The 15,031-nt window shown below is 42.6% G+C and overlaps 2 protein-coding genes across 2 annotated transcripts in view; both read right to left on the reverse strand.

Moving 5' to 3' along the window:
• The window catches only part of LOC149466273 (uncharacterized), a 198,461-nt gene that overhangs the window by 167,244 nt on the left and 16,186 nt on the right, over positions 1-15,031 (reverse strand). The gene's annotated exons all lie outside the window — the stretch shown is intronic.
• Positions 1-15,031, reverse strand: part of LOC149466277 (uncharacterized) — a 34,826-nt gene that overhangs the window by 8,754 nt on the left and 11,041 nt on the right. The window contains exons 7-10 of the mRNA XM_089672695.1: positions 1,306-1,384; positions 710-841; positions 502-625; positions 295-392 (exon numbers count right to left, since the gene is read on the reverse strand). Coding sequence (XP_089528821.1) covers positions 295-392; positions 502-625; positions 710-841; positions 1,306-1,384 — 433 coding nt within the window. The remainder of the gene's footprint in view (positions 1-294; positions 393-501; positions 626-709; positions 842-1,305; positions 1,385-15,031) is intronic.

Genomic DNA, 15,031 nt, shown 5'->3' on the forward strand with positions numbered 1-15,031 from the left:
AACTACTAACCCCATCAGCCACATGGAGATGAACAAAAGCACTAGTATTTGTATTTAACGTATTTGTAGTCCAGCTTAGGCGGCAACCATGGCTCCTTCCCTAGATACAGTGGAGGAGTGGGTATAGCCTCTCGGGGACATAATATTGGTAGGATTACTCGGAAAAAAATAATGAAAAAAATCCAGAATAAGAAAATTAATAAAGCCACTAGGGACTGGAAAGGTGCATTTTTTGTTTTTGAGCTTCAATACGCTTTGAAATCAAACATAATAGGGTCTCTCTATTCCTTGTACCTCATCCTCCTGAGGGATCTCCTGATGTTCCTGTGTGGAGTCCCGGGAATACAGAGGACGGGGACATCTCTCTGGTGGGTTCCCATTACTGGATCCATCTGTAGGAAACACACACACTTACTGAATACATTGTTTCTATGTCTTTATATCAGAGGATGTGTGTATCTAGGTGGATCCTCAATACAAGAAATTAAAGTCTCCTCTTACCCGGTGATGTGAGGGGCGGCCGGTTCTCCATCATGACGTCCTTGTAGAGGTCCTTGTGTCCTTCTATATACTCCCACTCCTCCATGGAGAAATAGACAGTGACATCCTGACACCTTATAGGAACCTGACACACAATGATACAGTCACCATCCAGACACATCCCTTGTCTGTTACTGGAGAATGTCCCAGAATTCCCAGCACCGCTCACCTCTCCCGTCAGCAGCTCAATGATCTTCTGGGTGACTTCTAGAATCTTCTTGTCCTTCCTTCCAGATGTCAGGAAGGAAGTATGAGGCACTGTGATGGTCACATGGTCATCAGACTTCACAGAAGGAAAACTCTGTATAAAAAACTATTGTGTTACATAACCCTCCCAGAATCCTCCTCATCTCTCTGGTCAGGTCTGTGTTTTATGAATAGAGATAGGAGTGATGTCATGTGACCTCCCAAAATTCTCCTCACCTCTCCAGTCAGGTCTGTGTTTATTAACAAAGATAAGAGTGATGTCATGTGACCTCCCATAATCCTCCTCACCTCTCCGGTTAGGTCTGTGTTTTATTAAGAGATAAAAAGTGATGTCATGTGACCTCCCAGAATCCTCCTCACCTCTCCGGTCAGGTCTGTTTTATTAATGGAGAAAAGAGTGTTGTCATGTAACCTCCCAGAATCCTCCTCACCTCTCCGGTGAGGTCTATGTTGAGAGTGATGTCATGTGACCTCCCAGAATCCTCCTCACCTCTCCGGTCAGGTCTGTGGTTTATTAATAAAGAGCGACGGCATGTGACCTCCCAGAATCCTCCTCACCTCTCCAGTCAGCAGGTAGACAATCTGAAGGGTGAGGGTTAGTATCCTCTCTGTCATGTGACTTGGCTCCTCCCACATCCTTGGTCAGGTGATCAGATTTGAGGGGTTTCCTGTTTGTATTTCGTTGTCTCAGGACCTAGAAACCTAACACTAGGAGAAATAGAGAAGATCTATGGGATCCATTATGTCATGGGTCAACTTCATCCGAGAGAGACAGACAAAAGAAGTATGGAGAAGAGAGACATGAAGGGAGGAGAACAGGTTCAGCACAGACATAGATATGGAGATGAAGAGGACCTGTCATTCCTCATATTGATATCATATGGCTCAGCTCACAGCCAGCAGCCCATCACCCCACAATAGGTCATATTGCTTTCCTCTGGAAGAAGAGGATCCTTTTATAGCCTTTTCTCACCAAATCCCAATGAAACCATCCCCCTGTGTGCTTTATATAGGACATGACAGCAGTCTCATGACACCCCACCCCAATTCATTCCACAGAGACCCCTTCCTCTCATAATAAAAAGACATCATTACCTTCTCCTCACTGGACACACACTCTGCGGGTAGAAATTGCTTTCAGACATAAAAATCCCACCCTTCTTCAGGCTACAACAAAATGGCCGCTTCCCCTCCTGCACTGAGGACACTTCTACCTCTCAATGACACACGGTCGCCCTCTAGTGCTAGAACAAACGTCCTTCTGTCACTATGTGGCAATCTGAAAGATTGTCCAATCGCTCCTCCTGGCGTCACTATGGCAACCAGAAAGCAGAGCGTACACAGTGGAAGTGCTGGAGCCACAGGGCGGAAATAGCTGAAGAATAATGAGAGAGAGGAGAGAGAGAGAGAGAGAGAGAGAAAAGATTGGCAGTTGCTCTGGACTGTCACTATAGCAACCAGAGAGAGCGCTCTGTGTAACCAGCTTGCGCTAGAGAGATAACTGAATATGTCTCTCTTGGTTGTAGTTTAGCTTTAGGCCCCTTTCACACGGGCGTTATGTTTTTGTCATCAGTTCAGTCACATTTTCCAAGAAAAAAACAGATCAGTTCACATCCATTTTTTCATCCGGTTTTTATCCGTTTACATCAATTTTAAGCCGTTTACATCCTTTTTCATCAGTTTACATTCATTTTCCATCTTTTTTTTCATCTGTTTACATCCAATTTCATCTGTTCACAGTCATTTTTATCAGTTTATATCCGTTTTAATCTGCATTTCATCCGTTTACATCCATTTTTGTCCATTTACATCAGTTTTTTGTCTGTTTACATCCGTTTTTAATCAGTTTATATTGATTTTCCATCCGTTTTGTCATCAGTTTACATCCATTTTCATCTGTTTACATCTGATTTCAGCAGTTTACAGTAGTTTTTGTCAGTTTATATCCGTTTTAATCTGTTTTTCATCTTTCTACCTTTTTTGTCCATTTACATCAGTTTTTCATCCGTTTACATCAGTTTTTAATCCATTTTTTCATCTATTTACATCTGTTTTTCATCAGTTTACATTCATTTTCCATCCATTTTTTTCATCCGTTTTTATCTGTTTTAATCCACTGTTCATCTGCTTACATCCATTTTTGTCCATTTACATCAGTTTTTCATCCGTTTACATCCTTTTTCATCGATTTACATCAGTTTTTCATCCATTTTTTAAAATCTGTTTACATCTGTTTTCATCTGTTTACATCCGTTTTTCATAAATTTACATTCTTTTTTCATCCATTTACATCTATTTTCATCTGTTTACATCCAATTTGGTCCGTTTACATCCATTTTTGTCCATTTACATTTGTTTTTAATTCCGTTTACATCCATTTTTGTCCATTTACATCAGTTTTTCATCCATTTTTTCATCTGTTTACATTAATTTTCCATCTGTTTTTTTCATCCGTTTACATCCGCTTTTATCAATTTTAATCCACTGTTCATTCGTTTACATCCATTTTTGTCCATTTACACCAGTTTTTGTATGTTTACATCCATTTTTCATAGATTTACATCAGTTTTTCATCCATTTTTTAAAAATCTTTTTACATAGGTTTTCGTCTGTTTACATCCGTTTTTCATCAATTTACATTCATTTCCATCTGTTTTCATCTGTCTACATCCAATTTTGTCCGTTTACACCTTTTTTTGTCCATTTACATCCGTTTTAATTCCGTTCAAATCCATTTTTATCCATTTACATCGGTTTTTCATCCGTTTACATCCATTTTTCATTGGTGTACATTCGTTTTCCATCCATTTTTTATCTGTTTACATCCGTTTTTCATCTGTTTTTGTCAGTGTACATCCGTTTTTGTCCATTTACATACATTTTTGTCCGTTTACTTCCATTTTCCATCACTTTACTTTTGTTTTCCATTCATTTTTTTACATCTGTTTACATCCGATTTCGTTTGTTTACATCCATTTTTTCCGTTTACATCCGTTTAATTCTGTTGTTCATCCGTTTACATCCATTTTTGTCCATTTACATCAGTTTTTCATCCGTTTACATCCATTTTTGTCCATTTACATCAGTTTTTCATCCGTTTACATCTCTTTTTTGTCCATTTTTTGTCTGTTTACTTCCGTTTTTTGTCTGTTCCATTTTTTTTAACAGAAGAAAAATAGGGTTTTCTTCCGTTCAAAAAAAACGGATGCAGACATTAACAGATGTACACAGATGATCATCCGTTTACATCCGCTAGTCCATAGAAATACATGGGTGTCCGTGTTTCATCCGTAAGTGGACAGATGAAAAACGGACATACGGAACGCCTGTGTGAAAGGGGCCTTAGAGGAAAACCTTCATAACATATCAATAGTGCAGAACCAAGAGCCCACAGCGCCTTCTGGCTGGATGCTATAGCATTTTATTTATTTATTTCAGATACTTATATATCGCCGTCAATGTACGCAGCGCTTTTATATATATATTGTACATTCACATCAGTCCCTAACCCTCAAGGGGCGTACAATCTAAGGTCCCTAACTCACATTCATACATACACATACTAGGGCCAATTTAGACAGGAGCCAATACACCTACCAGCATGTCTTTGGAGTGTGAGAGGAAACCAGAGTACCCGGAGGAAACCCACGCAAGCACAGGGAGAACATGCAAACCCCAGTGCTGCCAGGTGGAAGCGCTAACCACTTAGCCACTGTGCTGCCCATTTTATGTTATATTATTATACAGGATATATGGTGCCAACAGTGTACTCAGTGCTTTACTATATAAAGGGAGACAATACAAGAGTTTTAGGAGGGTCCTGCTCCTTGGAGCTTACAATCTAAGAGGGAGGGGCTGGTGGTACAAAAGGTAATAACTGTGGGGGATGAATTGATAGGAGAAATAGAAGATTCCATTACTAGGCTTCCCTGAAGAGATAGGTTTTCAGACATCGCCTAAAAGTGGGCAGAGTAGGCAATAGTCGAATAGATTGGGGTAGAGAGTTCCAGAAGATGAGGGAGGCTCTAGAAAAGTCTTATATAGTTATATAGAGTTCATTTATATAGTCATTTATATTAGAACTATAGATGAAACTTTTTTCTCTTAGGTTCATTGACGGACACAGCGGCTTCTTCTTTAACAAAGCAGGTTAAAGAAGAAGCTGCTGTATCTGTCAATGAACTGAGAGAAAGGGATTTTACAGTGAGTACAAAAAAATCCCATCCTTTTTTTTTTCATTTCAGATAGAGTAAGGGAGGGTTTAAACCCCTGCCAGTTTATGTTTCACCATCTGTGTCCCATTGGGGAGATTTCCCTTCATGTCCTGTCCCATAGCCAAACGAGTAAGTGGGAGGAAATCCCTGCAAATGAAGGGAATTCCTTGCCCCCCCCCCCCCCCCAGGTCACCAGAACTAGTGTCCCTATTGGAAGATTTCCTCTCTGTTACTGTTCTGGGGACAACACAAAATTTAGGATTTACTTTTACTTTCATTTTCAATGATGATGGTAAACAGGACAAATAGAGAGGGGGGTCTCCCTAATGGGGGCCCAGACAGCAATAAAAACTGACAGGGGGTCTAATCCCTCTCCACTCTGTCAAACACTAAAAAAAAACATTTTGCCTTTAGTTATACTTTAGAAGTGCACCTGTCCTGGGAACTAAACCCTCCTCTCCTTTTCAGCCAAGGAAGCTGCCATCTTGGTCTCTGAGAGGTGAGGAGGATTCTGGGAGGTCACATGACATCATCATCTCTAGTAATAAAGCACAGACCTGACCGGAGAGGTGAGGAGGATTCTGGGAGGTCACATGACATCACTCTCATCTCTATTAATAAAACACAGACCTGACCTGAGAGGTGAGGATTCTGGGAGGTCACATGACATCACTCTTATCACTATTAATAAAACAGAGCTGACCGGAGAGGTGAGGAGGATTCTGGGAGGTAACATGACATCATCATCTCTAGTAATAAAGCACAGACCTGACCGGAGAGGTGAGGAGGATTCTGGGAGGTCACATGACATCACTCTCATCTCTATTAATAAAACACAGATCTGACCTGAGAGGTGAGGAGGATTCTGGGAGGTCACATGACATCACTCTTATCACTATTAATAAAACAGAGCTGACCGGAGAGGTGAGGAGGATTCTGGGAGGTAACATGACATCATCATCTCTAGTAATAAAACACAGACCTGACCGGAGAGGTGAGGAGGATTCTGAGAGGTCACATGACATCACTCTAATCTCTATTAATAAAACACAGACCTGACCGGAGAGGTGAGGAGGATTCTGGGAAGTCACATGACATCACTCTCATCTCTAATAATAAAACATAGACCTGACCGGAGAGGTGAGGAGGATTCTGGGAGGTCACATGACATCACTCTCATCTCTATTAATAAAACACAGACCTGACCGGAGAGGTAAGGAGGATTCTGGGAAGTCACATGGCATCACTCTCATCTCTATTAATAAAACACAGACCTGACCGGAGAGGTGAGGAGGATTCTGGGAGGTCGCATGACATCACTCTCATCTCTATTAATAAAACACAGACCTGACCGGAGAGGTGAGGAGGATTCTGGGAGGTCGCATGACATCACTCTTATCTCTAGTAATAGAACACAGACCTGTCATTCGCTCTTGTATGGAGATGGGGGGTTTCTGTACTAGAAAAATGCTGATCTCCGCAAGGACACTCAGAAAACAATTACTTACTATGTGACCTGTTCACACATAAAGCAGAACTAAACCCTCCTCTCCTTTTCAGCCAAGAAAGCTGCCATCTTGGTCTCTGTTGGATCTGAAGTTGCCATGGTTCTGCACACGTGATCAGTTACGACATCAGCCATTGGATGATTTGACAATTTGGTTGAGAGCACAAGCACATGTGACAGCATTCCCGGCATGCAAGGAATGTAACAGTTTTTTTTTTTAACAGTTTAGTTCCGTTTTAATAAAGACGTGTCCTGTTTGCCTCTTTATGCTGACCTAACCAAACCCAACCCCCCCCCCCCAGATATACATGCATAGCTTGATGGAGGTCTATGGGGCTCACCTCCCAGCCAGAGGGTGGAGGTAGACAAGCCCCATTTATGGGGCGCCACGGTTCAGGCATTGCCAGGAGACAGAATAATTGTGGTGTGGGATGTAAATAATCCTCAGAGGCCGTGACCCTCGGATCCAGGTAAGTATGCCTCTCTGGAGATGGGTGGATGGGTTCAGTTGGGTCAACATTTATGGATAAAGTTGATGCAGGGAATATCCGATTGCCTCTCAGGGGATCAGGAAGGAATTTTTTTCCCCTGCAGGAGCAAATTGGATCATGCTTTGCTGGGGGTTTTTTTTTGCCTTCCTCTGGATCAACTGTGGGTGTAGGATTATAACTTTTTTTTTTAATGGTTGAACTGGATGGACTTTTATCATTTTTCAGCCAGACTAACTACGTAAATGAAAACTTAAAGGAGCAAAAAGGGTAAGTCTAATTTGTCTGAAAATGCACTTATCCTTTAATATTCAATATGTCTGTTTTTCCTTTTAAACCTTCAGTTTATACTGCCTCCTATGATTTTTATTGTCTGGTGTGGCCTACATTCAGCTTGGCTTTTGGAGTTCTAGAACTGGACCCAGCTGGACAGGATGTTGCGGGGATAGCCTGGAACTGACCTTTGGGCATTGGGTTCAGATTTCCAGAGCCCGTTCTGGTAACAAATAAGCCTTGCAATGCTTTCCAGGTCCAGAGCCACTGGTGTTGTCATAGTGCTTGCCCCGTCTCTGACTACTCAGTCTCTGTTTAGGCCGATTGGGCTGAGCACTGAGAGCTAACTCATCTGTTCAGATCTCTGGGCACCAGTTCTTACAAAGGAAGGGGTTACACTGAGAAACCAAGTTCTGACATCATCCACTGGGGGGGCAGGTGTCATGTCAGTGTGCTTCGTTCTATTTTTCCCACCATTTAGCACAGAGGAAGCATCTCCCTGCTGCTGGTCCTGCATTGCAAAGAGCCACGTGAGACAACGATCTTTGATCCATTCCTGGATTTTTGGTCTTCTCATGGATCTACCTCTGATGTATCTGTAGCACTCTCCTAGTTTGGAGTAGGCTGCTGGGTAAATTTAGTTAGGGGTTGATTACCTAGGGCTGTTTAGTGTCTCACAGGCTGATATTCTGCTATACCCTTCCCCTACAATGACTGCAGCCCTCTGTCCCTCACCAACCACCAGTGGTTGAACTTTATGAGTACCTAAGGTCTTGCCTTGTACTCTAAGCTTTATAGTGCCTACCACCATGTGTTGGAAACATGTCTGATTCTAGATACAGGGGTAACAGTCTTGCTGTCTGAGGTGTCCACTAATGTGGCCAACATCTGCAGCCTGGAATCATGGCCTCCGTTGCTATCCCATCTTTGGAGTCTTCCCTAGCTCCATCAAGCATGGCCAGCTTCTACCCTCTAGCAGGAGATGTTTACTGCAGTTGTAAGTGAAATTAGGATCTAATCACTCATTTATTTCCAGAGTCTAAAAAGAGAGGCCACAAGCGCACTCCTATGTCTTCCCCTGCAGTTTCTATATCTGATCTGCCTGTGGCCTCTGCATAGCAATAGAAGTGTCATAGCAATAGATGACTCCATCCTGGCCCCATTCAGCTGCTGGCTGGGAACACCGGATGTTGGTGACATCATTGTTCAAATATAGTTATTACCTTTTTGAGGCAAGTGCCTGAGCTGGTGACCTTCCCCTGCAGAGAAACTTTTCTGGTTCTGCCATATGGACAAGGTGGTACTGAGGCCCAGATTTACCTTCATGCTTAAGGTAGTTTAGGCCTTTCACCAAATTCAGAATTCCATCCATTTTCTGGATATGGATAGGGATGGGGAACATGGGATACCCCAGAACTGTAGAGCTACACAACTTGAGGCTTCTGGCTGCTCTGTACAAAAATACAGGCTGTATTGCATTGCATTGGATTGTTCCCTGGCTGAACTGTACTCTCTTGAACTATCTTGTACAACTCTTAACTGTCCTGCACTAATCCTCCAGGTCAAACCATCCCACAGTCACTGCTCATCTGTATAGCAGGATCTATTACTCATTCAATCCCAGAATGGTTTGGCTTCCTCACACCAACTCCCTTCTGTCTCTGCTCAGTGTCTCTTTGGCAGACCCCCCAGCTGAGCCCAGCTGGGATCTTGAGGTCTTCAAAGGCGCCTCTAGCTTCCTCTGCCCCAGGGGCAAAGCCCCTGCACAGGGGGTCTCCTCCTGAAGGACTGGACCCAGGAACTCTGCACTCGGACTGCCAGGCCTTAAAATCTTTATGGTCTGTCCCTCAACCTTCTGGCACTCCATCCCCACCAGGTACGGCTGAAGTACCATTAATATTCAGGCTGCCTGTCCAGCTCTCTTTTCCACTATACTTCTAGAAGTCTCTATAAGATAAGAGAAGGGGATAGCAGAACAGCAGCCTGTGAGACACTAAACAGCCCTAGGTAATCAACCCCTAACTAAATTTACCTAGCAGCCTACTCTGAACTAGGAGGGTGCTACGGATACATATGAGGTAGATCCATGAGAAGACCAAACAAATTGACTTCATGATGAAGAAATTGATGGAAGACCACAAGATCTATGGAAAACATGATTTGTGATGCATTGAAAAACCAGATTTGTTTCTCAAGAACTCTTGACTAAAGGACCGAAATGCCCTCTCAGTGGTGGAAATTTGGAACAGGGTTTTATCCATAGTGAATTAATGTTTGGTTGGAGGCGAGTGTTGGGAATAATTAAAACTTAAGGATAAGTTCACCTTTTGTAACATGTTACACCCATGTTAAGGGTGCAACACGTTACTAATGCACCGGAGATGAACTACAACTAGAAGATGAACTACAGGTGAGAGAGATCCAGAATCCATTTTCCTGCAATTGTTTGAATGCCCGGAGTCCTGTTTGTTAGGAAAATGTGAACCAGCTATAACAAAAGCTTAGTGACTTGTAATGGTTTCTATTTGCATAGAGATCCTTGTCAATGTTCATTCGCTAGGAAAGGATAGCTAGCATGTGTGCATATATGCATGCATGGATATTTAACACGCTGTATGTCTTGTATTGTTCCTGTAACTGTAAATAGTTTATATACACAGCGTCCTTCTTCAGTAAAAGAAGTCATATACTACTGGGCCATTTCCTTGCTTAACCACTTCCCGACCGGCCGTTGTATATAAACGGCCGGATGGTGGCACTGCAGGGTCGGGTGGCCGTTTATAAACGGCCTCCCTGCACCCTGCTTGTGCGCGCTCCCCGGGAGCGCGCAGCACCACAATCCGGTGCCGCTGTATCCTCCGGACACAGTAAAACACCGATCGTCGGACGGGACCTCTGTACGAGGTCCCGATCATGTGATCACTGATTGGCCAATCAGTGATCACATGCAAAGTAGTAAGCAAGATGTCACTTCTGACAACATTGCTTACTACGTGTGTAATCTTCGAATGATCACAGAGATCACATGGTACAAGGCTATTCACAACAGCCTTGTACCATGTGACAAGCTGTGACCAATCACAACTCACTCAGTAGTTCTCAATGGCTGTAAGAATGCAGACAGAGAGAAAGAGAAATGATTGCTTTTACATCCTATATGGGGATAAAAGCAATCAGTGTAAAAAAAAAAAAAAATCATCACCCCCCAAAAGGACACTGTACTGCTAGGGAGACAGTATGTAAAAATAAAAATAATAAAATAAATAATAATATTAAAAAAAAAATAAAAATGTAAAAAAAAATGTTTAAAATTATAATTTTTGGTTATAAACTAATTTGGCTTATTTTTAAGAAAAACACTTTTTTTTCAAAATTTTTGGACATTTTAATTTACATAGCAAAAAAAATAAAAATCCCAGCGGTGAATAAATACCACCAAAATAAAGTTTTATCTGTCTCAAAAAAATGGTAAAAAATTCATATGGGTACAGTGTTGCATGACCACGCAATTGTCATTCAAACTGTGATAGCGCTAAAAGCTAAAAATTGCCCTGGCCAGGAAGGGGGTAAAAGTGTCCAGACTGGAAGTGGTTAATGCATAAAGAATGAAGATAAACAGCTGAATAGATAAAAGCAAAATTATTGGGGTCCTCGTTCAGGATTTTAATTAACTTCCAATTGAAAATAATTGGTGCCATCCATCTAGGATTTACACTAACTGATTTAAGCAAAACAGTCCTTCATGAGGCTCTTTGAGCTGCAGACAGTCACCAGTGCTTTTTTGTGATCCTGTTAGCTTTTGTTTGCTGTTGCACACCCCTCATTTGGACTGGTGCTGGATGTTCTGATAGTATATGATTTCCCACATCCACTTCCTCCAAAACAGGATTTTTGTACCTACCAAAAAAATAAATTTCTTGGAGTCCTTTAAGGCATATAGGTTCCACTTCTCTGTGTTTACGATTATGCTGTTGGTACTGATTTGCTAAAAAAACGGAGGCATTCTGGGAGAGGATGGGGTTATCCTGGGCTGGTATACTTTTTTTTGTTTGCCAATGTCCAATCCTCCTACAGTGGAGCCTGTAATTGAATCAAGAGCCATGGTAGTATTTCACATTACGGTTAACACAACTGTCTTTGGCACATTTGAAATAATCTTCAGCTAATTATCTCCTACTGTGAACCCATCTCATTTAAGTGTTTGGACCTTTTAAGATTGTGCTCCTAAAAATTTGCTTGGTCACCAGCGATGTGTAACCAAAGTCTTAATGGTTCTTGGCTGTTGAATGTGACACAGGATGTCAAGACAAGAGTGTTAACCACTTAGACACCATTCCAATACCATGGATGGTCAACATTTCACACCATTAGCCGTAATGCTCCTGATTTTCCTAGGGTTTTACTTTGCCTTGCTTCAGTTCCCAATGATGATTAGCAGCAGACAACTTGAAAGTGGAACCCATACTGACATTCCTGATCCTTTCCTAAGCCATTCTGTTACCCTAACAAAAATGTCCATGAAAATCCCAACACTGATCCTCCCTATTAGAGTAACCCTCAAATCACCATCTCTGTAACTCCAATCCTCCTTGTAGCCCTTCCTGTAACTATATACCTAGCCTTGCCTGTAACACTACCCCTTCCACTAATCCACCAGTAAGACTCCTAGGACCCTAACAGTAATCTTACACCTGTGCAACAAAGACAAAACTTTCCTGAACCAAATAACACACTCACCTGTAGATGAGAAGCGATAGCAAGCTAATCCTTTCTTGGAGGTAGATGTCATCCAAATGCCAAACTGGCAAAATGCTCTCTCATGCAGAGTCTGCCACCTAAGCCTCAAAGGGAGAGAAGAGCGGGCTTTAGATAAAAGCACCAAGTATCACGTATTCCCTCAAGCAATTGCCAACAAAGCCTAACCAGTCAGCATCGCCAGAGGATGGCCATTGCTCAACCATATGTGACCTTTTATTTGCTCTACCTATAGTACCGGAACACCAGAATCTATGCCTAAGAGTGTCATGATGTGCTCTAAAAGGATTCATACGGCACCCTTAAGCTTTTTCACACAAGCCAAGTCACCATCCTGCTGCATCCTGCCAAGGAACCCTCACCATCCTGCTGCATCTGTCTCACAGTTCAAATTATCTTGAAACAAGGCCTAACCAATGTGATGGGACTCTTCTCAAAGAAACTAGATGAGACAATTTCACTGTTAGATGGCATTGAAGCCCAACATGTGTGGCCTGTTAAACCCCTACAGCATACACCAGAAGAACACTATTTGGCAGTCAAGTCTCTACCCCACCTCTGTGTTAGATACACGTTGGTCTGATTTACTGTGCTACGGTCCAGCCTTATAATATTTTAAAAATTGTGTCCAGTTGACACCTCTTAACCTGCAGGAGCAACTGTTTTATTGATTAAGAGCTACAACCACCAAGATACAATGATCTCATATTGCTTTAACTCATTTTTGCGGGTTACCTTTGCTGGCTCCTTCCCTACCATAATGGCTGGTAGCCCCCTAGATGATGGGGATACCCTCATTGGAGTGATGACTACCTTTATTTTGACCCACATTCCACTGCTGTCTGGTGTGGAAGGAAGGTGGCCCTGGCCTTTTGCATACACTCTTGTGGCTTAATGTTTGCAAGGTTTTCATGGGTTTTTCATAATTCTTACACAATTGTTATAGTTGGCTCAGAACCTTATACCCTCTACTACATCATCCCACCATCTATTCCTACCTGGCTATCCCTTGATTTACTTCATTTTTTTTTCTTAGTCATTACCTCGCAAGCGGCTTCTATTGGTCCACATGTGCATTTTATCATCCGTCTCAGGCACCTATCCTCATACAGGAACTTTTTCTCTATACATCTTGTGTGGGAGACTTTCTACTTGAAATTCTAGGCAGCTGGACTAGCCTGTCTTTTCTTTCCACATGCTCTGTCCCCCATATCGCCAGATCTTCCTACTACTTCCCTTTCCCTCCCTATTACCCCTGACTACAGTCTCTAATCCTCTACTGATCAGTCTGCCTTCTTCACAATTCTAAGCTACTGAAGAGGAAGTCCCTTTGTATTTGGATCACTTCTGACCCAAGCAAACTGTTTGACGCTATCTTTCCCCTCTCCCGACCAACATATGAAAGGATTGCCACCATTGGCAAAAATTAACATTCCCATGGTTTGGGGGATAAAATGACCACCCTGCCACAAATACTATATCTGATTCAATTGGTTCCCATCTTCATCCCTCAATCCTTTTTTTTTTTTTAACCCATATTCACTCTCCTTTGCTACAATTTATCTAAGACCACAAACCCCTCATATATGCCATTTCCTTGCTCACCCTTGCAAAACTCTTTGTCAGGAAAGGCTATTCTGATTTGTGCCACCATTCCATTACCAAACAATGGGTACAAATTGAACAGGACTGTTTCAGTCTTCCTATTAATCGCCTTCCACGGGTCATGTCTTGTCTTGTCATACAAGAGACCTGAAATCACATCTGACAATAGGCTCCACAGTCCAAACGTGTGGTTTCTCAGGATTACCGCGTAGCTGCAATCTTCCCCCATCCTTCCCAGATGACTCCAATTGTGGGAGATTCCAACATCACCCCTGGTTTTAATAATAAATATTTTAAAGGTCTCCTAGCCATACAGTAGGTAGAATCCACCTACTACACTTCCTCATCCCTTTGGGCTGGCTGGGTGAAGAGATTGAGAACCTGACTTCATCACCACTGGACTTATCAGCTCCACTTAAAGGCCTTTGTCAAGGCAACTCTCCGGTGACCTACGTGCTCTCCTACCTGTGGTAACTCTTATCTATTCTGCCTGAAGGATTCGTGCCTCTGTATAAATGCAAATGGATTAAAACAGTCTTTCTCAACCAGGGTGCCCAGGCACCCTGGGATGCCTTGAGGTTTCTTCAGGGGTGCCTTGGCAAAATGTCTAAAAATTACCCAAAACTTGTATACAAGCCAGGGGGTGGAACAAGCCTGCCTCTTAGTTACACAAAGCCACAGGTTTTCACTGTGCACCATTACGACCTTCTAGCCAGCAGTGTCCTAACAACCAATAACATCATCAGTTGATAAGGAGGATGTCAGCTGCCTGCACAGCATCCTAGTTTGACCCTCCCCTTCCCCTCTCTATCAGTGCTGGGGTCACATTAGCTCAGAGATGGAGAAAAACTAAGGAAGAGAAACATTGGAATACTAGTCAGTACCAGTGTGCAAACGTGTACTTGTGTACTTGCTTTGGAAGAATAAATCACCTCTTTTGTTGGGTGTCCAACATGTGTGGATGTTGCTGCGTTATATAAAACTATTAGAATCGTTTTTTACATTTTAGAATGGAGTGCCTCAGGACTGTCCATAATTTTAAAGGGTGCCTTGAGACTGTCCATAATTTTAAAGGGTGCCTCAGGACTGTCCATTATTTTAAAGGGTGCCTCAGGGCTGTCCATTATTTTAAAGGGTGCCTTGGGACTGTCCATCATTTTAAAGGGTGCCTTGACTGAAAAAAGGTTGAGAAACACTGGGTTAAGAACTGTAAGCAACCCTTACTGTGACGGTGAGGCATCAGACCCCAGCCCTTCTCACCAAACTCATGACCAAAGGACTAGCCAATCTAAAACCATGCTGTCGCGTGCGTAACAATGCCACACCCAGCTGCACCCTGCACACCGATGTTCCCGCTAATTGGACCACGGTCGACGTACCGGCAGCCTGAATGCGATTGTTACTGGGTCAGGTTAATTACGCAATTAACCCTTCACACTGCC

This window comes from Staurois parvus, unplaced genomic scaffold (genome assembly GCF_062004578.1).
Source record: "Staurois parvus isolate SC_StPar_1 unplaced genomic scaffold, SC_StPar_1.0 ptg000132l, whole genome shotgun sequence".
Lineage (NCBI taxonomy): Eukaryota > Metazoa > Chordata > Amphibia > Anura > Ranidae > Staurois > Staurois parvus.